A 23,605-nucleotide genomic window follows, 5' to 3' on the forward strand; every position below is an offset into this window, starting at 1 on the left:
TTCATCAATTCTGAGCTCAGTTCATCCAATACACCCTTAAAAGAGGGACAGCCACTGATGTTCTTAAGAGGATCCCTGTATACTCAGAATCGCATCCTAAACTTTATTCTTGCTCCCATTCTGAGGGCATCACCATGTAATAGCCTTTACTCTGGAAGTTGTACTGATCACTGATTTAGGGATTTGGTGGAAGGGTCTGTCACTTGTATAGGGGAAGGTTACCTTTCATAAACCACAGAGTTAAACCCAAGAAATATAGGGCTTTTATGCTTTGAACTTAATTTTTTAATTTTATTTTATTTGAGACGGAGTTTCGCTCTTGTTACCTAGGCTGGAGTGCAATGGCGCGATCTCGGCTCACCACAACCTCTGCCTCCTGGGTTCAGGCAATTCTCCTGCCTCAGCCTCCTGAGTAGTTGGGATTACAGGCACGCGCCACCATGCCCAGCTCATTTTTTGTATTTTTAGTAGAGACGGGGTTTCACCATATTGACCAGGATGGTCTCGATCTCTTGACCTCGTGATCCACCCGCCTCAGTCTCCCAAAGTGCTGGGATTACAGGCTTGAGCCACCGCGCCTGGCCCTGAACTTATTTTTAAAAATAAGATATAAATGAATATGAATTCTACTCTAATTTGCTGATTTGTTTTCTAATGTAATTGATCACTTAAGAACAAAAATTAGGCTGGGCATGGTGGCTCACGCCTGTAATCCAAGCACTTTGGAGGCCAAGGCGGGCGAATCACCTGAGGTCGGGAGTTCAAGACCAGCTTGACTAACATGGTGAAACCCCGTCGTTAAAAAAAAAGAACAAAAATTAGTACCCAAATTTCAGCCTTACCCTTTATCCTTTGGAGAAGCTACCCAGAGAACAATGGAATCTGAGGCCCATTTAGAGAAGAGTGTCTTGGCTGATCCAGGATAGAAATCAGGTGAAATAGGAAGTTTTTATGTGAAAAAGCACCATCCTCTGTCTGGGTTTGTGGAACCGTGGAATTTCCCCTAGATCCTGAGTGAGTCTGTTTCATGGACAGGTGGGTTGATGTACCCCTCTGAACATCTTCTAGAGCAGAAGTTAGCACACTTCACCCAAGCTGGAGTGCACTGCATGGCTCACTACAACCTTGATCTCCCAGGCTCAAGCGATCCTCCCGCCACAGCCTCCCAAGTAGCTGGGACTACAAGCACATGCCACTACACCTGGCTAAGTTTCGTACTTTTTGTAGAGATGGGGTTTTGCCATGTTGCCCAGGCTAATCTTGAACTCCTGAGCTCAAGCCATCTCGCTGCCTTGGCCTCCCAAAGTGCTGGGATTGCAGGGTGCCACTTCATCAAGCGCCAGGCAGTAAATATTTTAGGCTTTGCAGGTCATATGGTTTCTGTCAAAACTCCTGACTCTACTTGTGTAGTGTGAAAGTAGCCTTTACAATATGTAAGTGAATGGGCAATAAAACTTTACTGTGGATACTTTTTCTTTTTAAATTTTTTACACTTATAGTCCCATTCTGACATGAAACAGATTTTTGAATTTCATATGTCAAGAAAGAAATATTCTCTTATTTTTTTTTGAGACAGGATTTCGCTCTGTTGTCCAGACTGGAGTGCAATGGTACAGCCAAGGCTCACTGCAACCTCAACCTCCCAGGCTTAAGCCTTCTTCCCACTTCAGCCTCCCAAGTAGCTGGGACTACAGGTGTGCACCAGCACACCTAGCTAATAAAATTAATTAATTAATTATTTTTGAGACTAAATTTTGCTCTTGTCATCCAGGCTGGAGTGCAGTGGCATGATTTTGGCTTACTGCAACCTCTGCCTCCTGGGTTCTAGCGATTTTCCTGCCTCAGCCTCCCTAGTAGCTAGGATTATAGGCGCATGTCACCACACCTGGCTAATTTTTAAATTTTTATTTGTTTTCATTAATTAATTTTGAGATGGATTCTCTTTCATCCAAGCTGAAGTGCAGTGGCACAACCACAGCTCACTGCACCTTCCATCTCCCGGATTCAAATGATTCTCTTGCCTCAGCCTCCAGAGTAGCTGGGATTACAGGCATGCATCACCATGCTGGGCTAATTTTTGTACTTTTAGTTGTCCAGGGTGGTCCCGAACTCCTTTCCTCAGGTGATTCACCTGCCTCAGCCTCCCAACACCCAGCTAATTAAAAAAAAGTTTTTTGGAGGCGTGGTGACTTACACCTGTAATTGCAGCATTTTTGGAGCCTGGGGGAGGCAGATTGCTTGAGCCCAGGAGTTTGAGACCATCCTGGGCAACATGGTGAAACCCCAATTCTACAAAAAAATAAAAAAATCAGTTACAAAAAAGTTTTTTTTAAGACAGTGTCTTACTTTGTCCCCTAGGCTGATCTCAAACTTCTGCTCCCTGCCCTGCAACATTCTTTCTCTAGAGGTGTGGACTACCTGTGAACTAAAAGTATTCTAAGATCTATACTTTATTATGTATTTTTTTGTATCTTCTCTGCATTCCAACTTGTACATACATTTAATGTTCTGGCTTTCTATTGGTGTGTTTCATAAACCACAGAGTAAATCTAAGAAATATAGGACTTTTATGCTTTGAATTTATTTTTTAAAAATAAAATATAAATAAATAAAATAGGTGGTTTAAGACAGCCAGCTTGTTTTGCTCAATATTTTTTTGGCCAGGAATTCAGAGATAAGGAACTTTATATCTGTTTTACATGGTATTAGAGTGGCTCATCTGGGGCTGGGGAATCCACTTCTGAGTCAGCTCGTTCATGGCTGGTAAGTTGATGCTGCCTGTTGACAGGGAGCTTAGCTCAGGCTGTTGGTCAGTGTCCTTGGTACCCCTCCATGTAGACCTCTCCATGGGCTGCTTAGGTGTCCTCAAAGCACAATAGCTGGATTTTAAGATTAGATATTCCAAGAAATGGGAAAGGAAGCTACCAATCTCTTAAGATCCAGGCTTGGGAACTTGTATAGCAACACTTCCATTTTACTCCATTGGTCAAAGCACCTACTGGCTCTGATGGGTGTTTATCAACTTGCCCCCCTTGACCCACAAGCCCCGGGCTTCTAGATTAGAAATGGCTACAAGTTCTATGCCACTCTTTCCTTGGAGAGGTGAGTCTGTGCCCTTTTCCCTGAATCTGGGTGGACCTACCCTTTGGCCTGCGCCCTTGTGGTCACCTCCCTTTCCCTGTCAGTCCCCTTCTTTTTAAGTCATGGCTTGTTCTCAGGGTGACCTTGTGGTCTCTGAGAGCCCACATATTTCTGAAGATCTTGGCCCATGTGGCAACTGACTTTCACAGAACTCTTTCTAGTTTGCAGAGTGTTTGCATAAAGTTTCCTTGTAATCTTTGTAATATCCCTACATGCCAGATGCTAGTCTGACCATTAGATACAGAGTGGTGGTTCTGGAGGGTACATACATTTCTTGCCCAGCTTCAGATTTAATCCTGAATATCCATACGCTGCATTGGTTCTTTGTTCCAGTAGCCATTGGAATGTTTTTGTTTTGTTTTGTTTGTTTGTTTTTTTGAGATGGAGTCTTGATCTATTGCCCACGCTGGAATGCAATGGCGTGGCCTCAGCTCTCCTCAACCTCTGCCTCCCAGGTTTGAGCGATTCTCCTGCCTCAGCCTCTTGAGTAGCTGTGATTATAGGCTTCCGCCACCACGCCCAGCTAATTTTCTTGTTTTTAGTAGAGATGGGGTTTCTCCATGTTGGCTGGGCTGGTCTCGAACTCCTGACTTTGTGATCCACCTGCAGGTGTGAGCCATCGCACCGGCCCACATTGGAATGTTTTTACACGGCTTAATCTTGGCCAGAAGTGCCTTGAGGTGATACAGCAAACTAGATATTCGCTGTATCTGGCAGAGAGATATTTAACAGGCTTATTCACCAGGAGCAGTAAAGAGATTTTACTGGGAAAACAGGATTTTATCTGAGCATATTTATCTGTGGAAAGCAGATCATTTAGTAGCTGATGAGCTTGTAGAGAAACAGATGAAGATGTGTGACTCTTCATTCCAGTCTTAACCACTAGGATTATATGAGTTGGAGAGTCAGAAGGTCAGAAAGCCTGTTCTTGTTCCTAGAGCTTTTGGTTCCCCATCTGTAAAGCAGGATTTTAAAAGTCTTTGTATTAAAGGAATTTTTTTCTTATTATAATAATGTTGCATAAATGTGCACTGTGGAAAATATAGAAAGGGAAAAAGAAAATCTGTGGTTTCTACCACTCAGAGTGATGTTCTCTACCTTTTTTTTTTTTTGCTCTGTTCCCCAGGCTGGAGTGCAGTGGCACGATCTTAGCTCACTGCAACCTCCACCTTCCGATTCAAGCAATTCGTCTGCCTCAGCCTTCTGAGTAGCTAGGATTACAGGCATGTGTCACCACGCCTGGCTAATTTTTTTGTGGTTTTAGTAGAGACAGGGTTTCACCATGTTGACCAAGCTGATCTCAAATTCCTGACCTTGTGATCCACCCACCTTGGCCTTCCAAAGTACTGGGATTACAGGCATGAGCCACTGTGCCTGGCACCCCCTCTGACTCTTGACTGTGTGTTTATTGATCCAGTATTAGTACAAATTCACTGTTTCCTAATATTTAATTGTTTATAACTTATTGTTCTTACTTACTGTGGTGCTCAAATTGCCTCAGATTTGACCATTGGGAGCCTCTCTTAAGTTGGTTCCTGTGTTATTGCGATATACCCCTGTCAGTCATTTGAGTGCTTCCTTATTTTGTGGGATAAGATGCTTCAGGCCTGTCTTATATTCACCCTCCCTCAGCCATTTCTTCAAGTAGCCTGATTCCGTTTGATGTTACTGGGGATTCATATCTGGGTGTTAAGTGAGTTCATTGCCACTGGGATTTCCTTGCTTCTATGAGCCTTTCAGCAGATAATGTGGCTCCATTTTTAGATAACTAAGTGGTAGCTAAGTGACTTATCCTAGAGCACATAGCTTGTAGGGACAGAGTTAGTTTGTAGGGAGCACCCAAAGGGCTTCCTGAGGCTGTAGTATATACGGTCTTATCTTCAGGTAATTGACCTATGTTTATTTTGTACTTCAGCATGCTTTGGAATTATAATTTAATGCTTTGTTATAGTCAGTTTTAGAAGACTTCCCTCATAGTTGTTTGTTGTCCTGCCTGTCACCTCTGACACTGCAGGGCTGTGGAAGAGAGAGACACTGGGTATGCCTTGACATGGATGGTGTCATATGTGATGAGACAAGTTTGCACAACCTGCCATGCATGAGGGCATCTTTGAGCCAGAGGAGAAGCTGACCTATCATGGGGCCCAAAACTGATTGCTTGTCTTTCTTTTTTTTTTTTGAGACAGAGTCTCACTCTGTTGCCCACACTGGAGTGCAGTGGCACCATCTTGGTTCACTGCAACCTCCGCCTTCCAGGTTCAAGTGATTCTCCTGCCTCAGCCTCCTGAGTAGCTGGGACTATAGGCACCAGCCACGACGCCTAGCTAATTTTTGTATTTTTAGTAGTGATGGGGTTTCACCATATTGGCCAGGATGGTTTCAATCTCCTGACTTAATGATCCACCTGCCTTGGCCTCCCAAAGTTCTGGGATTACAGTCTTGAGCCACTGTGCCTGGCCAATGGATTGCTAAGTAAATTGCTGGTTTACAGTTCTGGCTCTTGGGAGGGAGGTTACAGTACCACAGATTTGGGAGATCATGGCCAACCTTGGTGAAAGTGAAATGAGAGTCTGAGTGAAAGGTGATGACTGGCTGGTAAGCGATCATCATTCCCTGTTTACGGTTCTGGATACTTGGCATAGGACCTGTTTCAAAGTAGATGCCTAATTAAAGGCTTCCTGTGTGATAAAGCTTAACAGAGCTGGAGCAACAACTGGAGGATGTGTGGGGCATTGGTGGGTTACAGAGCTCCGTGTGGGGAATTTGAGAAGTTGTTGGGAGCCCATGGAGTTGGGGTCCTCAGCAGAGAAAGGCCAGTGCCCACATGTGGCAGGGTAGTCAATTTGAGCGAAAGTAAATGGAGAGAGAAGTGGATCCATAAGGGACTTTTCAAAGGGTTTCTTCCCCAAATATCAGAGGAGTAATAAGCAGCTGATGAGGAACTGAGGTAAGAGATACTGAGCTTGGCCTGGCTTCCTCCTAAGCCCCATGTGGGGTATCTAGATGAGGAATGGTCTATTTGGACAGGGCCTAAATGAAACTCAGGTGGAACATGATCTGCATGGTCTGTCCCAAGACCTGGTAAGATTAGATGGCATGGTTATCGTACTTGCTGACCAGTTAGGGGATGTGCTTGGGTGTTGATGGTGGAATAATCCAGTGTTTGTAGCACGCTTAGATGCTGGTCTGTTGAAGGGCTAGAAAATTAATTTCTCTATTGCTTCTCGGCCTTTTGGTTAAGGTCAAGTGTGAAAATTAATTTCTCATTCTAAATGAGCTGTGTTGGCTGCCTGTAAAGCCTAGCCTGACCTGTGTGGGCTGCTGGTTACTTTATTTCAGGAGGTTGTGCTGCCTGGTGTCAGTCTGTTGATATACCCAACAAAGCGCCTGAAGCAAGTGTTTCACTACATTTTATATTGGTGTATACTTTACACATCACTCTGCAGGGTCAGGAGAAAAAAGAAGGGACCTGTCTGCCTGGAGGGTATAGCCCCAAGATCCTGGCTCCTCTGCTCTGCCCCACACCTGACATTTTCATGTTCTGAGAGCCCTTGTCCAGTCTCAGCCTGGCCAACACTTGTCGCTTAACCTGTTGTTCTACAGCTCTGCGTTGAGAATTGATGTTCGGTTATTGACCCCAGCTTAACTCCCACATGGACTGCTTTGATCAGATGTGTGAGAAAGGGCTGTGGGCTGCCTTGAGGTCCTCATGGCCAGCATTGAGAGACCTATGCCATGGGGCTCCTATCTCCTCTCTTGTGGCCTCAGGACACCCTAAAGCAGATAGTCTTGGTGTTTGCTCCCTTGAATCAGACTGGATGGCTGTATACAAAGGTCATTCCAGGTCTTGACTGTCCTTGGATCTCACAGCTACTTTTGGAACTGAGAGTACCCTTTCTTCTTACCAGGGTCTGTGGGGATGGGTCCCACAGAAGCCAACCTGGCCTTTGCTCAGTGGATCCTGGCCTGTCCTGGGCTGGCCATAGTATAAGCCACCCATCCTGACTCTTGTCTCCCTTGGGTTTGATGCTGGATCCCTGCAGGCACTTCTCCTCTGACTTGAGTGTGGGACTGGCTGAGAAATATAATTATATGCCCTGAGATGTTCTAACCTCTCCTCGAAGGTGGTTAGGGAGAGACATTGTTACATCTCATGAAATGCCTGGGCTACCCCTCTTCACCCTCTCAGATGTTTCATTTTGGTGGAGACTGCAAGGATGCCTTTTCATCCCTGCTTCCCTTCAGCCTTCTTGACTGGACAATGTGGACCTTCCTTCAGCCCAAGATGTTGGCAGGCTGGAGCAGCCCTTCCTGGGGCTGTGCTCTCAGCTGCTGGCATGGCCCCCCAATTGTTCCCCTGAGAACAATGGGCACTCTCTTTGGCTAGGAAGGGGAGTTCATGAAAGGAGCATTTCTTTGGATGCTTGAGAGCTTTGCAGCAACCCTGCCTGTGTGAGATGAACTGCAGTTTCTTCCTGCCTTGAGTGGGTGTTCCCCATTTCTGAATGGACCCCTTGTGAACACAGCACACCGGGAAGTGCGGGTTGGCGATGGAAGGCATCCTTGGGGGTGGGCTGTCAGAATGGCATTTGCCCAGACTCATCAACTCAAATACTTATTGAAAATATAGGCTTCTGCGTTTAAAAAAAATCACTGACAAGGACTGAAAGAGAACATGACAAAGTGAAATAGATGATGTCAGGGCTCCAGATTGAAGGACTGATTGTGAGGATTTTAGTAGTGGCTGTAATTATGTTAAGCTGCCCTTTACTTTTTTGGGGAAAAATATTAATTTTTGTTTTTAGATGAGAACAGTGAACATGAGATAAAATGCTTCATAGCTCACACCAGAAGGGCATTGGTTGGGTTGAACAGTGTGTTCAGTGTGCGATCCTGTGACCTTGGTGTTTGTGGCAGGGGCCTTGTGCTGCTTTGAGGTTTGTGTGTGTTAACAGCAGGACCAATGAAAATCTCTTGTGGGTGTGGCTTTGCTTTACTTGTCAAACCAAGGGCCACATGTACTTACTTCCCTCATGATGTTTTACCTCAGATGGGGACAGAGGCCTGATCCTCTCACCTCAAGCTATAGGCTCTTCCTGTTGGCATGTGCCATCTCCCTGCAGCACAGCCATGTGACTGCCCATGCTCCTCATTAGTGGAAGGCCACAGATATGGGATAACCCTGAGTGTGAGTCAGCACCAAGGCTTACGCTCCATCAGAGGGTCCATCTCCTGCTTCCCTGAGCAGAGGACACACAGTCAGCTTGCAATGAGGAGGCCTTGACTGCATTGTGGGAGTGAGTGCCTCCAGGATGTTGTCTATGGTACCCAGCCATAGATGGCTGCAGATTGGCCCAGCTCTGCAGCCCAACTGAGGGATGAGGGAGCTGAAGGGTCAGGAATTTGTGACTAGGTCTGAAGGAAGGCAGGGACTTTGCCAAGTCAGGCCTCTCTACAGGTCTAAGCATTGGGATGTCACAGGGCAGCAGTTTGTATCACTTTGAAATGGATCACTAAAAAGACCTCTAGGCATATCTGTTGGGGGACACAGGGAAGGGCGCAGACCACACTTTAGGGGCTGACATGTCCAGAGGTGTTGGTGGAAAATGCCACCACAAAGGCCCAAAGTTCCCTCCAAAAGATTTGTAATGAGAAGGATGCTAACCAAATCAGTTTCTCAATGATATGTTATATTTAGGATCCTTCTTTACTGGCCATCATCAGCTGTGAAAGTGCTCGTCCATCTCTCAAGAGTCTTTGCTTGCCATTTCTAAGTCCTATAACTCCTGCATGGATAAGACATCATCTCGTGGGCCCTGAATGATAAAGCTTGTGTTTTCTTGGTTTCATAAGCCAATTATAATTATTTGGCCCTAGAGAGAGCCGAATTCTTTAGTTTTATTTTTCAGCTGTACATAACTGACTCAGACTGTGGGTGGAAACCTGGTTTTATGAGAACTAAGTAATAGAAACTCCTCCACCCATTTGCTCTTCAGGTGTGGAATGGTACTGGCTTGGGGTGAAAGACTTTGCTTATGTTTCATGGTGTTTTTGTTTTTTGAGAGCATCTTGCTCTGTCACCCGGGCCAAGGTATAGTGGCACTTTAGCTCACTTTAGCCTTGACTTCCCCAGTCTCAAGCAGTCTTCCCACCTCAGCCTCCTGAGCAGCTGGGACCACCATGCCTAGCTAATTTGTGTTTTTTGTAAAGATGGTGTTTGTTGTGTTGTCCAGGGTGATGGTGTTTAGTGCCTACAGGTGCTGTATCTTTATCAGAATCAGTGTTTGATGGTCTATTATGTGTAGGAGGGCACCAGTAAAGCAGCTGGAGGGAGTGTCCCAGAGACTGAGGAATGACCAAAACCTTCAAGTTTGGCAGTTCCTGGTCGTTGGTCATGGTGATTTATTGTGGGTGTCACTGGGCAGGTAGTTTTAGAACTTTTTTTTCTTAAAGACTGTGTCACACTATGTTGCTCAGTCAGGTCTCTACTCCTGGGCTCAAGTGATACTTCTGAGAAGCTGGGATTATAGGTGTGAGCCACCATGCCCAGCTCAGTCTTTGGAACTTTTTGTGGCTCTGCCCAGGTTTTATGGTTTGATTCTTAATGTTTTGGAACACTAAGAATGTTCCAAAGAATGTTTACGGGTCAGGATTTCTGAAGTTGGTCAACGGCTTTTCAAGATATTTTTTTCCTTTCTACCTCAGAAGCACATTGTTTCCAAGGATTGCTGAAACTGGAAAGTTTTCTGATCTTTTGGGTGGCCTGTGAGCTAGAGCCTGTGATCTCCTTAAATCAGGCTTCTTTGTTTAGTTTCTGCCTCCTGCAGATGTGCCCAGTAACTGAATGTTTCCTGCCTCGAGTGGGTGTCACTGCTTTGGAGCTGGGAGAGGTAAGCCCTGTTGACTTTATAGTTGCTGTCTGGTGTTTGGTGATGGAGGGTAGAGTGACCTGAAATGCTGGAAGAGTTCCATGGTGGGACCAGCTTATCACCCCAAACACATGTGCCTCTGTGCCTCTGCTGCTGAGGACCTGACAGCCCCAATTCTTGCCTCTTTTCTGCCCTTCCTCGCCTGGCAACCCTTAGAGGATTAGTTGTGGGTGTCTGTGATACAGTAGGCAGAAATCTTTATAATAGGCAAACCAAGGACTCTAAGGATAGTCAAAATCCCATGTGTAAATATGCCAGGATATAATGTAACCCCCCCCCCTTTTTTTTTGAGATAGAGTTTTGCTCTTGTTGCCCAAGCTTGGAGAGCAGTGGTGCGATCTCGGCTCACTGAGTCTGTAATCCCAGCCTCCTGAGTAACTGGGATTACAAACATGTGCCATCACGTCTGGCTTTGTATTTTTTTTTTTTTTTTTTGAGACAAAGTCCCACTCTGTTGCCAGGCTGGAGTGCAGTGGTGCAGTCTTGGCTCACTGCAACCTTTGCCTCCTGGGTTTAAGCAATTCTCCTGCCTCAGCCTCCTGAGTAGCTGCACCACCATACCCAGCTAATTTTGTATTTTTAGTAGAGACAGGATTTCTCCATGTTGGTCAGGCTGGTCACAAACTCCTGACCTCAGGTGATCCACCGGCCTCGGCCTCCCAAAGTGCTGGGATTACAGGCCTGAGCCACTTCGCCTGGCCTTTGTTTTACTAATTAATTATAGAAACAAGAAAAGGTCTCACTGTGTTGCCCAGGCTGATCCTGAGCTCCTGGCCTCAAACAGTCCTCTTGCCTTGGCTTCCTAGAGTGCTGAGATTACAGGTGTCAGCCATTGCGCCTGGTGTAGTCCACCTGTTTCAGATTGAAGAGGTGAAAGCAGGTCTTTGGGTTCTCACCTGCAGCAGGTTCCCCCTTCCCCTGTGCCCCTTTAGTGTTTTCATCCACTTCTGGCAGACAAGTGTTGACAGGCAACTCCCTGAGCTTCCCTAGCCTCAGCTTTGTTTCTCTATGTGATTTTGGCTCCCCCATTGCCTGTAGCCTCCCCACAAAGCATCATACCTTAGATGCTTTGAGCCTCTGCTTTGTGGTATAAGCAGGGAGACAGGACCCCACTGTGCACTGGCTCCAAGGTCAGTTGGGAAGGAGGACTAGGGAGTGGAGCCTGGACATGCCCTGGGCTCTCTTGTGCAGCAGGCTCAAATTACTTACTGAGTCTTTCAGAGCCCATGGGAGCTATAGGAATCATCATTGGCAGAGTCCGTCATGAGCCTGGCACTATAATCATGAGGTTGGGATTGTTGCCCTGATTTTATAGGTGAGGATATTAGGGCGCAGGTTGGGTTAAGCCCCAGCCAGCCTGGAGCTGGGATTCATAGTGAAAGATGGGCCTTCTCATGGAGTAGGAGAATGAGGATTGTTATCCCCATTGTTAGGGGGATGAGTCCAGGCTTGTCATTGGGCTGCATGTGTGAGAAGGAGCTTTCATATCCTATTTCACCCTTAGGCCCTGAGAGGAAGAGAAGTGATCCAAAGTCTTTAAGTTTTGAAAGCTGAGGACGTATCCAGAGTTCCATGGACTGAGGGGCTCCTGCTTTGTTAAGGTAGAGCCGGTGCTTTATCCTCAAGCACCTCCATGATGAGCTAAGCCCTGAGCTGAATGCCTTTGGGAGGGTGGGGCTCTTAGTGGAATCCTCTGGGGACTGTGGACACTGCCAAACCTTCAGGCATATTCAGACTTCCCAGGTCAGGGCTTTCCCCAAATGGCCTTGAAAATGCAGAGGTGCCACTGTGTCTGTGACTTGACCAGGTTCCTTGTGGAAATTAGGTTTGTTTTGCTTCCTGTAGCCTTTCTATTATTAAAATGAATCATGGCTGGGCATAGTGGCTGACACCTGGAATCCCAACACTTTGGGAGGCTGAGGCAGGAGGATCACTGAAGTCCAGGAGTTCAAGACCAATCTGGAAATGTAGTAAGACCCTGTCTCTACAAAAATATTTTTATTTTTATTTATTTATCTATCTATCTATTTATTTATTTATTTTTTTTTTTGAGATGGAGTCTCTCTCACCCTGTAGCCTAGGCTGGAATGCAGTGATGTGATCTCAGCTCACTGCAGTCTCCGCCTCCTGGGTCCTGGTTCAAGCAATTCTCCTACCTCAGCCTCCCAAGTAGCTGGGATTACAGGCAAGAGTCACTAATGCCCGGCTAATTTTTGTATTTTTTAGTAGATATGGGGTTTCACCATGTTGGCCAGTCTGGTCTCGAACTCCTGACCTCATGATCTACCTGCCTCGGCCTCCCAAAGTGCTGGGATTACAGGCGTGAGCCACCGCGCCCGGCCTCAAAAATATTTTTAAATATTGAATCTTGGTCAGGCCTGGTGGCACACACCTGGCTCAAATAGTCCCAGCTACTCAAAAGGCTGAAGTGGGATGATCACTTCTGTCCAGGAGTTTGAATTTGCAGTGAGCTGTGATTGCACCACTGCACTCCAGTCTGGGTGACAGAGTGAGTGAGACCCTGTCTCAAAAAAATGTATATTTAAAGACTGAGCATGGTGGCTCATATCTGTAATCCAGGAGGATTACTTGAACCTGGAAGTTTAAAGCCAGCCTGGGCAATCTAATGAGACCCTGTCTCTACCAAAAATATTAATAAATAAATAAATAATTATCAGCTACTTGGGAGGCTGAGGTGGGAGGATGGCTTGAGCCTGGGAGGTTGAGGCTGCAATGAGCCATGATCATACCACTGCACTCCAGCCTGGTCAATAGAGTGAGACCCTTATATCATGACCCTTATATATGCATATATGTATATAAATAATCAATTGCCACTCCAAATGCTGCTTGGGCCTGATGTCACCAGTACATGGAGATGCAGGGGTTTTAGAACGTTCAGGTTAGTACTTTTCCTGAGTAGTACCAATGACCCTGGAGTGACTGCCTACTTCAGGGCTATAGATCTAGATACCTGTCCTGCAGCCAGATAATGGGGAGTCAAAATCTGCAGAGGTGAAAGCAGGTGACTACATTGGAGAGGCTTGGCTCTTGTATTTGTTCTTGTGGTGCTATAAAGAAATACCTGAGACTGGTAATTTCTAGAGAAAAGAAGTTTAATTGGCTCATAGTTCTACAGGCTTTACAGGAAACATAGTGGCTTCTGCTTCTGGGGCAGCGCCAGGAAGCTTCCATTCATGGCAGAGAGCAAAGGGGGAGCTGGTACTTCATACAGCAGGAACAGGAGGAAGGTTGGGGGAGGTGCTACACACTTTTTTTTTGAGATGGAGTTTCACTCTTTTGCCTAGCCTGGAGTGAAGAGGAGAAATCTCAGCTCACTACAGCCTCCACCCTCCGGGTTCAAGCGATTCTCCTGTCTCAGCTTCTCGAGTAGCTGGGAATATAGGTACCTGTCACCATGCCCAGCTAATTTTTGTATTTTTAGTAGAGATTGGGTTTTACCATGTTGGCCAAGCTGGTCTCGAACTCCTGACCTCAGGTGATCCACCCAATAGGTGTGAGCCTCCATGCTTGGCCCACATACTTTTAAACAACCAGATCTTGTGAGAACTCTATCATGATAACAGCACTAGGGAGATGGTGCTGAACCATTCATGATAAACTGCCCCCATGATCCAGTCACTTCCCTCAGGCCCCACCTCCAACACTGGGGATAACAATTTGACATGAGTTTGGGAGATTTGGGCAGCGACACAAATCTGAACCATATTAGCTCTGTTTTTCTGACATGACTTGCCCTAAAGACATAGATAAACTTTACATGGATACAAAGCCATGGGCAGACATAGTAGTGAAATAATTTGGCCATGTGCAGTGTATCACAACTGTAATCCCAGCACTTTGGGAGGCCGAGGCAGCTAGATAGCCGGAGGCCAGGAGTTCAAGACCAGTCTGGACAACATGGCGAAACCCCATCTTTTTAAAAAAAAGAAAAAGAAAAAAATTAGCCGGGCATGGTGGCACTCACTTGTGGTCGCAGCTACTTAGGAGGCTGAAGCTGGAGTATCACTTGAACCCGGGAAGCAGAAGTTACAGTGAACTGAGATGGTGCCACTGCACTCCAGACCAAGTGACAGAGTAAGACTCTGTCTCAAAAAAAAAAAAGTGAAAGGATTTCTTCTCATTAGTCAAAATAAAGCTACCAGTTTTCATCTCCTATCTCCCAGTTTAAATTGAGCATTATAACTTGCTTTGGTGAACCCTGAGGTTTTCTTCAGTGTTTATTGTTTGTTATGTGATATTAACATGTGTTAAAGTTACATGGCATAGTTAAAGTAAGTGTATGGCTTCCAAGAAGGCCTTCAATGTGGGAGCCTTGCTCGTAGAATGGCTGAGTTTGTTCTGCAGGAGCTGCCTGTTAGCAGAACTTTGGCTGTTCAGGTCAGCAGAATAGGAAGAGAGCCAGGCTGAGAAGCCTTGAGTTGGCAGGGCCTTTCTTTGTTTTCTCTGTTAAAAAATGCACTTGTGTACTTGAAGACAGATTTGCAGAAGCACCAGGCTACTCACTTAGCAACACTGATGGAGTGCCTAGTCACTCAGGAATGTCCCATGGGTCTGGCCAGCCATTTGGCGCCCACTTCTAGAGCTTCTTCTGGTCTCCCCCAACTTTTTTCGGTCTCCTCTGCAGGTGACTTCTCTTTGGTTGGCTTTACCCAGACCTCTGTTCCAGGCCTTTCCTGTCACCTTTCTTCATCCTCCCTCTGCATGTGAGCTCTTGTCCAACTGGTGGCCATTGGGATGGAGTGGAGTTAAAAAATAACCCTCAGGTGACCAAAAACTGGGGTCTATATCCTAATTCACCTACTCTCCACCTCTCAGGACTCCTACTCCTAACCTACTCCTGTAAGATATCTGATGGTTTTATGAACGCTCCATTTGGATTTGGGCCTTACTTATTTGCTTCATGGTTGTTGTTGTTTGTGGCAAAATAAGAGCATAAATGTGTTTACATAAGGATGTGCCAGTTTTCTTATTTAACATAAATGAACTGAATACTGTAAAGCTTAGATTTTTCAGCCAAAACGTTTGAAATAAATGGGGTTTTTTTTGTTCTTTTTTTTGAGACAGAGTCTTGCTCTGTCATCATCCAAGCTGGAGTGCAGTTGGTGTGGTCTTGGCTCACTGCAGCCCCTGCCTCCTGGGTTCAAGTGATTCTTGTGCATCAGCCTCCCGACTAGCTGGGACTACAGGTGTGCACTATTATGCCTGGATAATTTTTGTATTTTTAGTAGAGACAGGATTTTGTCATGTTAGCCAAATTGGTCTCAAATTCCTGACTTCAAGTGCAGACCTCCCAAAGTGCAGGGATTGTAGTTGTGAAGCCACCATGCCCCAGCCAATACATGTGATTTTTTTATAGCTAAAAAAGATTTTAAAAGAAAAAATATATTTAGTATTTTTCATGAATTTGAAGACACCCATATTTACAGATATTTTAACATTTCTGATGTTTGATGGTGGGTGACAGGGTGGGAGATTTTTAATTAGATGATGGCACATCTTAAAGTTGATGGAATGTAGTATCACAAAAGAAACACTATTTGTGGGCTGGGTGCAGTGGCTCACGTCTGTAATCCTAGGACTTTGGGAGACTGAGGCGGGCAGATTGCCTGTGCTCAGGAGTTCACGACCAGCCTGGGCAACATGGTGAAACTCCATCTCTTCTAAAATACAAAAAATTAGCTGGGCATGGCATTGTGCCCTGTAGTCCCAGATACTCAGGAAGCTGAGGCAGGAGGATAGCTTGTACCCGGGAGGTGGAAGTTGTAGTGAGCTGAGTTGGTGGCACTGCATTCCAGCCTAGGCAACACAGCAAGACTATGCCTCAAAACAAAAACAAAACACTATTTGCTGACCCTTAATGAGTGGCTCAGAAAGCAATTAGGAAATGATAACCTCAATAATGATAACTCCTTTTTTTTTTTTTTTTTTTGAGACGGAATCTCACTCTGTTGCCTAGGCTGGAGTGCAGTGGTGCGATCTTGGCTCACTGCGACCTCTGCCTCCCGGGTTCAAGGATTTCTTCTGCCTTAGCCTCCTGATTAGCTGGGACTACAGGTGCGCACCACCATGCCTAATTTTTGTATTTTAGTAGAGATGGGGTTTCACCATGTTGGCTAGGCTGGTCTTGAACTCCTGACCTCAGGTGATCCATCCACTTTGGCCTCCCAAAGTGCTGGGATTACAGGGGTGAGCCACTGTGCCTGGCCCAATAATAATAACCCCTAACAATGTTAGTCATGACATAGTTTCAAAAAAAATTTTTTTTGATATAGAGATGGGGTCTCACTATGTTGGCCAGGGTAGTCTCTAATGCCTCCTGGCCTCAAACATTCTTCCCGCCTTGGCCTCCCAAAGTTTGGCATTATAGGTATGAGCTAATCACTCAAGTAACTTGTCTTTTGGCAGGAGGAAGCCCAGGGAACCGGAGCCACTGGGGACCCCAGCAGTCATGGCTTTAGCTTTCCTGCCACAGGGAGGGAAGCATTTTAGGGTCTCCCTGTTGATAAGCAGTGGCCATGAAGGGCAGTCCCTGGGCTGAGGCTTGCAGTGAGATGTACTGTCTGTTGACCAATGTGTTTCTGGACTTGGTACAGGACGATGGAGATGAGAGTGCCTTCAGGCCAAACAGAAAGCGGGTGTTACGTTTCTTGCACTGGGGCAGGAGTAGGTGTTTCCTAAAAGTGAGATGAGCCACAGATGAGGCCAGGGCATATTTTCCTCGTCAGCTGATGGTGGAGGTTTCTATAGTGACATTTCCTTTGGTGCTCTGAGTATCACCAGTTATATCTCTGTGGAAAGGGACTTCCACACTGAAAGAAGTCTGGGAGATGCTGTTGAGTTGGAATAAGGTGATGAGCTCCTTAGGCCTGCTTCTGTGCCTGGTCTCTCCAAGGGCAGAAGAGGGCTCTGTATATTTCCTGTACTTGATTATCTGTAGAACCTCTCTCCTAGAGAGATCAGAGCTCCTTGGGATTCCTTTGGTAAGCACTATTCTAGAATAGTTGATTCTAGTCCCTGCTTTCTGGGCACCACAGTTTGTCTTGAATTTGAGAAACAGGGTAAATGAAAACATTAGATAAACTAACTCTGTTTGCTACACAAATGTGTCCCCACTACACTTGAATGTAATGTGATGATGTTCTGTGACTGTTCTGATGGTGATTTTGGATGCCGACCTCACTGAGATGACCCCAAACGTGAGTCCTACAGGGCGTTAGCTCTCCCTAGTACCCAGACCTGTGTACATCTCCATTTTGGGGTAGGAATGGTCCTCCAGGCCAGGCATGTAGTGTGAGCAAAGATGTGATGTCTGCAGAGGGTCAGGGGAGAAGTCTGAGGCAAGGCTGGAAAGGAGTGCTGAGGGCTGGGATGAGACACTGTGACTTGATTCTGCAGGTAGAAGGGGCAAGTAGGTGGCAGGGTGTGTCACTGTTATAAAATCCACAACAGTCATGAGCTCCATGGCGTTAGTTCTCAAGAATGAGACATGTACTTGAGTGCCAGCACTGCTGTCTCCCCACTGTGTGGCCTTGGGTGAGGTATTTGCCTCCCAAGCTAACCCATCTCATAGCTCTAGTCTTTTGTGACAGGTAAATAAGTTCAGTTTTGTCCCTCCAGAGGCAAGGAATTGGCTTCCCCAGCAGGAACTCTGAATTACACCTTAAGCCTATCACACAATTCAGGTTAACTGTTGTAATCATATTCAGGTTATGCACTGACACTAGTACTTTTATGCTTGTGTCTCTTCTAGGTATCAGCGGCAGGGAAGGAGGCTTTGCCATCTTGGCTGCACTGGGACCCGAACAGCCACACCCTGGAGGGCCTCCCCCTTGACACTGATAAGGGTATGCATTACATTTCAGTGAGTGCTGCACGGCTGGGAGCCAATGGGAGCCACATCCCCCAGACCTCCAGTGTGTTCTCCATTGAGGTCTACCCCGAAGACCATAGTGAACTGCAGTCCGTGAGGACAGCCTCCCCAGACCCTGGTGAGGTGGTGTCATCTGCCTGTGCTGTGGATGAGCCTGTGACTGTTCTGACAGTGATTTTGGATGCCGACCTCACCAAGATGACCCCAAAACAAAGAATTGACCTCCTGCACAGGATGCGGAGTTTCTCAGAAGTAGAGCTTCACAACATGAAGTTAGTGCCAGTGGTGAATAACAGACTATTTGACATGTCGGCCTTCATGGCCGGCCCAGGAAATGCAAAAAAAGTGGTGGAGAATGGGGCCCTTCTCTCCTGGAAGCTGGGCTGCTCTCTGAACCAGAACAGTGTGCCTGACATTCGTGGTGTGGAGGCCCCTGCCAGGGAGGGTGCTATGTCTGCTCAGCTTGGCTACCCTGTCGTGGGTTGGCACATTGCCAATAAGAAGCCGCCTCTTCCCAAACGAGTCCGGAGGCAGATCCATGCCACACCCACACCTGTCACTGCCATTGGGCCCCCAACCACAGCTATCCAGGAGCCCCCATCCAGGATCGTGCCAACCCCCACATCTCCAGCCATTGCTCCTCCAACAGAGACCATGGCTCCTCCAGTCAGGGATCCTGTTCCTGGGAAACCCACGGTCACCATCCGGACTCGAGGTGCCATTATTCAGACCCCAACCCTTGGCCCCATCCAGCCTACTCGGGTGTCAGAAGCCAGCACCACAGTTCCGGGCCAGATTCGCCCAACAATGACCATTCCTGGCTATGTGGAGCCTACTGCAGTTGCTACCCCTCCCACAACCACTACCAAGAAGCCACGCGTATCCACACCAAAACCAGCAACGCCTTCAACTGACTCCTCCACCACCACGACTCGCAGGCCGACCAAGAAACCACGGACACCCCGGCCCGTGCCCCGGGTTACCACCAAAGCTCCCATCACCAGATTGGAAACTGCCTCACCGCCTACTCGTATTCGCACCACCACCGGCGGAGTGCCCCGTGGCGGAGAACTCAACCAGCGCCCAGAGCTCAAGAACCATATTGACAGGGTAGATGCCTGGGTTGGCACCTACTTTGAGGTGAAGATCCCGTCAGACACTTTCTATGACCATGAGGATACCACCACCGACAAGCTGAAGCTGACCCTGAAGCTGCGGGAGCAGCAGCTGGTGGGCGAGAAGTCCTGGGTACAGTTCAACAGCAACAGCCAGCTCATGTATGGCCTGCCTGACAGTAGCCACGTGGGCAAACACGAGTATTTCATGCACGCCACAGACAAGGGGGGCCTGTCAGCTGTGGATGCCTTTGAGATCCACGTCCATAGGCGCCCCCAAGGGGATAGGGCTCCTGCAAGGTTCAAGGCCAAGTTTGTGGGTGACCCGGCACCGGTGTTGAATGACATCCATAAAAAGATTGCCTTGGTAAAGAAACTGGCCTTCGCCTTTGGGGACCGAAACTGTAGCACAATCACCCTGCAGAATATCACCCGGGGCTCCATCGTGGTGGAATGGACCAACAACACACTGCCTTTGGAGCCCTGCCCCAAGGACCAGATCGTTGGGCTGAGCCGTCGGATTGCTGAGGATGATGGAAGACCTCGGCCTGCCTTCTCCAATGCCCTAGAGCCTGACTTTAAGGCCACAAGCATTGGTGTGATGGGCGCTGGCAGTTGTCGGCATCTACAGTTTATCCCTGTGGCACCACCCAGGAGAGTGCCCTCAGAGGTGCCGCCCACAGAGGTGCCTGACAGGGACCCTGAGAAGAGCAGTGAGGATGATGTCTATCTGCACACAGTCATTCCAGCTGTGGTGGTCGCAGCCATCCTGCTTATTGCTGGCATCATTGCCATGATCTGCTACCGCAAGAAGCGGAAGGGCAAGCTTACCCTTGAGGACCAGGCCACCTTCATCAAGAAGGGGGTGCCTATCATCTTTGCAGACGAACTGGACGACTCCAAGCCCCCACCCTCCTCTAGCATGCCACTCATTCTGCAGGAGGAGAAGGCTCCCCTACCCCCTCCCGAGTACCCCAACCAGAGTGTGCCCGAGACCACTCCTCTGAACCAGGACACCGTGGGAGAGTACACACCCCTGCAGGATGAGGATCCCAATGCGCCTCCCTACCAGCCCCCGCCGCCCTTCACAGCACCCATGGAGGGCAAGGGCTCCCGTCCCAAGAACATGACCCCATACCGGTCACCCCCTCCCTATGTCCCTCCTTAACCTGCAAGCGCCTGGGTGGAGGCAGGGTAGGGCAGGGGCCTGGAGACAACATGGTGTTGTCTGTGGAGACCGGTGGCCTGCAGACCATCGCCCACCAGGAGCCGACACCTGACCTAGCACACACTGACACAGGGGCCTGAACAAGCCCGCCCTCTCTGGTCCTCCCAAACCCCAAAGCAGCTGGAGAGACTTTGGGGACTTTTTTATTTTTATTTTTTGCCTAACAGCTTTTGGTTTGTTCATAGAGAATTCTTCGCTTCGTTTTTGATGGCTGGCTCTGAAAGTACTGTGTGAAGTGGAGGTGGCAGGAGCGAGGAACCATGAATGAACTCGCAGGCAGTGCCGGGCAGCCCCCTGGCTCTCTGCGTTTTGCCTTTAACACTAACTGTACTGTTTTTTCTATTCACATGTGTCTAGCTGCAGGATGTAACATGGAAAACAGTAACTAAAGATTAAATTCAAAGGACTTTCAGAAGTTAAGGTTAAGTTTTTACATTTAATCTGCTGTTTACCTAAACTTGTATGTATAATTTTTGGGTGGGTATGGGGAATTGCTTTGCTAAAAATAAGCTCCCAGGTGTTTCAAACTTAGAGAAGACCAAGGGACAGTATTTTTTATCAAAGGAATCCTATTTTTTCACACTATGTCAACTTGGTTGCTCTGATACCCCAGAGCCTGGTTGAGGGCCTCCCGGCCCTGGCTCATGCCAGGGCCCTGGTGCTGGGTTTGCTCTCCCTCTGTTGCCAGGGGCTGGAACCTGGAGGGGTCTCTTTGGCCACGGACATCCCCACTTCCAGCCCATATACACTAGTGGCCCACCACCAAGGGGTCTTCATTTCCATGAAAAAGGGACTCCAAGAGGCAGCGGTGGCTGAGGCCCCCAACTTTGGTGCTCCAGGGTGGGCCAGCTGCTTGTGGGGGCACCTGGGAGATCGAAGGTCTCAACCACATCAACCTATTTTCTTTTACTCTTCTGTGCGTTTTTTTTTTTCTTCCTAAAAGGAATAATCAGTTTTTGAAACACTCAGTGGGGGACATTTTGGTGAAGATGCAATATTTTTATGTCATGCGATGCTCTTTCCTCACTTGACCTTGGCCGCTTTGTCCTAACAGTCCACAGCCCTACCCCGACCCACCCTGACCCACCTATCCCTTTTCTCTGGCACTCCAGTCCCGGCCTTGGGCCTGAACTACTGGAGAAGGTCTGGTGGTTGGGGAGGAGTGCCAGCAATAGTTCATAGTAAAAATATGTGGGCTCTCAAAGCTAATTTTTTACTAAAGTTTTTATACAGCCTCAAATTGTTTTATTAAAAAAATTAAAAATGATGATGCTTACAGCAGTTTGTACAAGCTCTTAGTGTTGATTCCATGGAACTGACGGCTTTGCTCCTTTTGATTTTTTTTTCCCCCTTCTTTTCCTAATGGTTTAAGTTCTGGAATTACACTGGGCTTCTTTTGCCTTTTTTAGCAGAACATCCGTCCGTCCATCTGCATCTCTGTCCCATGACTCAGGGGCGCCCACTCTGCTTGATTCTCCTCCTTTGGAAGAAACCATTTTAAGCATGACTTTTCTTGATGCCTGAGAGTTATTTTGGGTACCTTTTAGGGAGGAATGCCTTTCGCAATAATGTATCCCTTCCCTGATTGAGGGTGGGTGGGTGTACCCAGGCTCCCTTTGCACACGGAGCAGCTAATTCTAAGCCATATCGACTGTTTTGCAGAGGATTTGTGTGTGCTGCCTCAGGAGGGGAGGGCTGGTAGGAGGGGAGGGGTCTCCGTCCTACTGTTCTCCAGAGGGCATTTCCCCTTGCGCCTTCTCCCACAGGGCCCAGCCCCTTTCCCTTGCCCCAGTCCCCAGCGGAGTACTCTGGAGTGAGCAGTGTGCCCCTGTGGGGGAGCCTGTAAATTCAGGCTTTGTGGACCACTGGTGACTGGGCTCATACCTTCAAGCCAGAGTTTCCCTGGTGCCCCAGAGACAGGAGCACAAGTGGGATCTGACCTGGTGAGATTATTTCTGATGACCTCATCAAAAAATAAACAATTCCCTATGTTCCAGGTGAGGGCTTTGAAAGGCCTTCCAAACAGCTCTGTCACCCCTAGCAACTCCACCATTGGGCACTGCCATGGAGAGAAGTGGCTGGCCCAGAATGGCCTGTTGCCATAGCAACTGGAGGCGATGGGTCAAAATAGCAACAGCAACAATGCCTTTGCAGGCAGCCTCCTCCCCTGAGCGCTGGGCTGGTGATGGCCGCTGGACTCTGAGATGGAGAGCCAATCTCACATTCAAGTGTTCACCAACCACTGATGTGTTTTTATTTCCTTCTATATGATTTTAAGATGTGTTTTCTGCATTCTGTAAAGAAACATATCAAACTAAATAAAAGCAGTGTCTTTATTACAATGCCGTTGCCTCTGGGCATCTGTTTCCCTGGCATCTGGAGAGGTTCCTGGACATGAGGGGTTGGGGGCTCATGTTGACAGAGGAAAAAGGAGACTCAGCCAGGTCTACTTGGTGTTGGCTGGTTGGCCTCCATGTAAGCCTTACCATTTCTGTGCTGGGAGGGGTAGGTGTGCACTCCAGAAACTGCCAACATGTAATGCCCCCTTCATGCCTCTTCTGCCTGTGAGCCAGCTAAGACAAGTCTCTTTCATTCTCAGTTCCTCATCTGTAAGGGGTGGGAGATAGCAGAGAATCCAGTGAGATTGGCTGGGAAGGAGGATGGTGGGAAAGATGTTACAGGTTTTCTGCCACAGAGTGGGTCAGGCTCTGTACCTTCTGGGTAGGAGTTCTTCAGGGCAAGGCTCTGTGAAGATAGGGATCTAAGGATGCCTTTCCTGCAGCTCTACCCCAGCTCCTTCCTGCATTGTCGTGGGCTTGGGACTGGCTAGTTTCCCAGGTAGCCTCAGGCAGGTTTGGTGTTGGCCTCAGGGTGGAAACAATGGTTTCTGGCCAGGCTACTCTGCCCTGGTTGTCCTGTAGATTCTGAGGTTTGGGGGGTAGCCTTCAGTGCCTGGCCTGGGATGGACAGGCCAGCTGAGTAGGCTGAGCATGACTCAGTGCCCAGGAAGGGGCAGATGGGTTGTCCTAGGACACCGCTCAGAGTGTGGGAGGCAGGAGATGCAGCTGCTGTGTTTTAAGGGGCATAGAGGCAGAATTGAGCAGTTGATCACAAAACAACTAGTGCCTCTTCTGGGCTCAGTTCTGCCACCACTGACTCCTCTGCTCAAAGTTTTCAAGACCCAGAGAGGCTGGTTCCATACTGCAAATAAGAGCTGAGTCTCAGGGTGGGGGGTTGTTGAAGATCCAGCAACTACTTGGAGTTAGGACCTGAATGGGCACCACGCTAAGTGCCAGGA

At 47.7% G+C, this 23,605-nt stretch overlaps 1 protein-coding gene across 17 annotated transcripts in view; it reads left to right on the top strand.

The window, feature by feature from the left end:
* The window catches only part of DAG1 (dystroglycan 1), a 71,534-nt gene extending 48,885 nt beyond the window's left edge, over positions 1-22,649 (top strand). For all 17 annotated transcript variants that reach the window (XM_078350860.1, XM_035275517.3, XM_078350861.1 and 14 more), the window contains one exon: positions 17,845-22,649. In XM_078350860.1, coding sequence (XP_078206986.1) covers positions 17,845-20,247 — 2,403 coding nt within the window. In that variant the 3' untranslated portion in view covers positions 20,248-22,649. The remainder of the gene's footprint in view (positions 1-17,844) is intronic.
* The last annotated feature ends 956 nt before the right edge of the window (positions 22,650-23,605 follow it).

Source organism: Callithrix jacchus, chromosome 15, assembly GCF_049354715.1.
Source record: "Callithrix jacchus isolate 240 chromosome 15, calJac240_pri, whole genome shotgun sequence".
Classification (NCBI taxonomy): domain Eukaryota; kingdom Metazoa; phylum Chordata; class Mammalia; order Primates; family Cebidae; genus Callithrix; species Callithrix jacchus.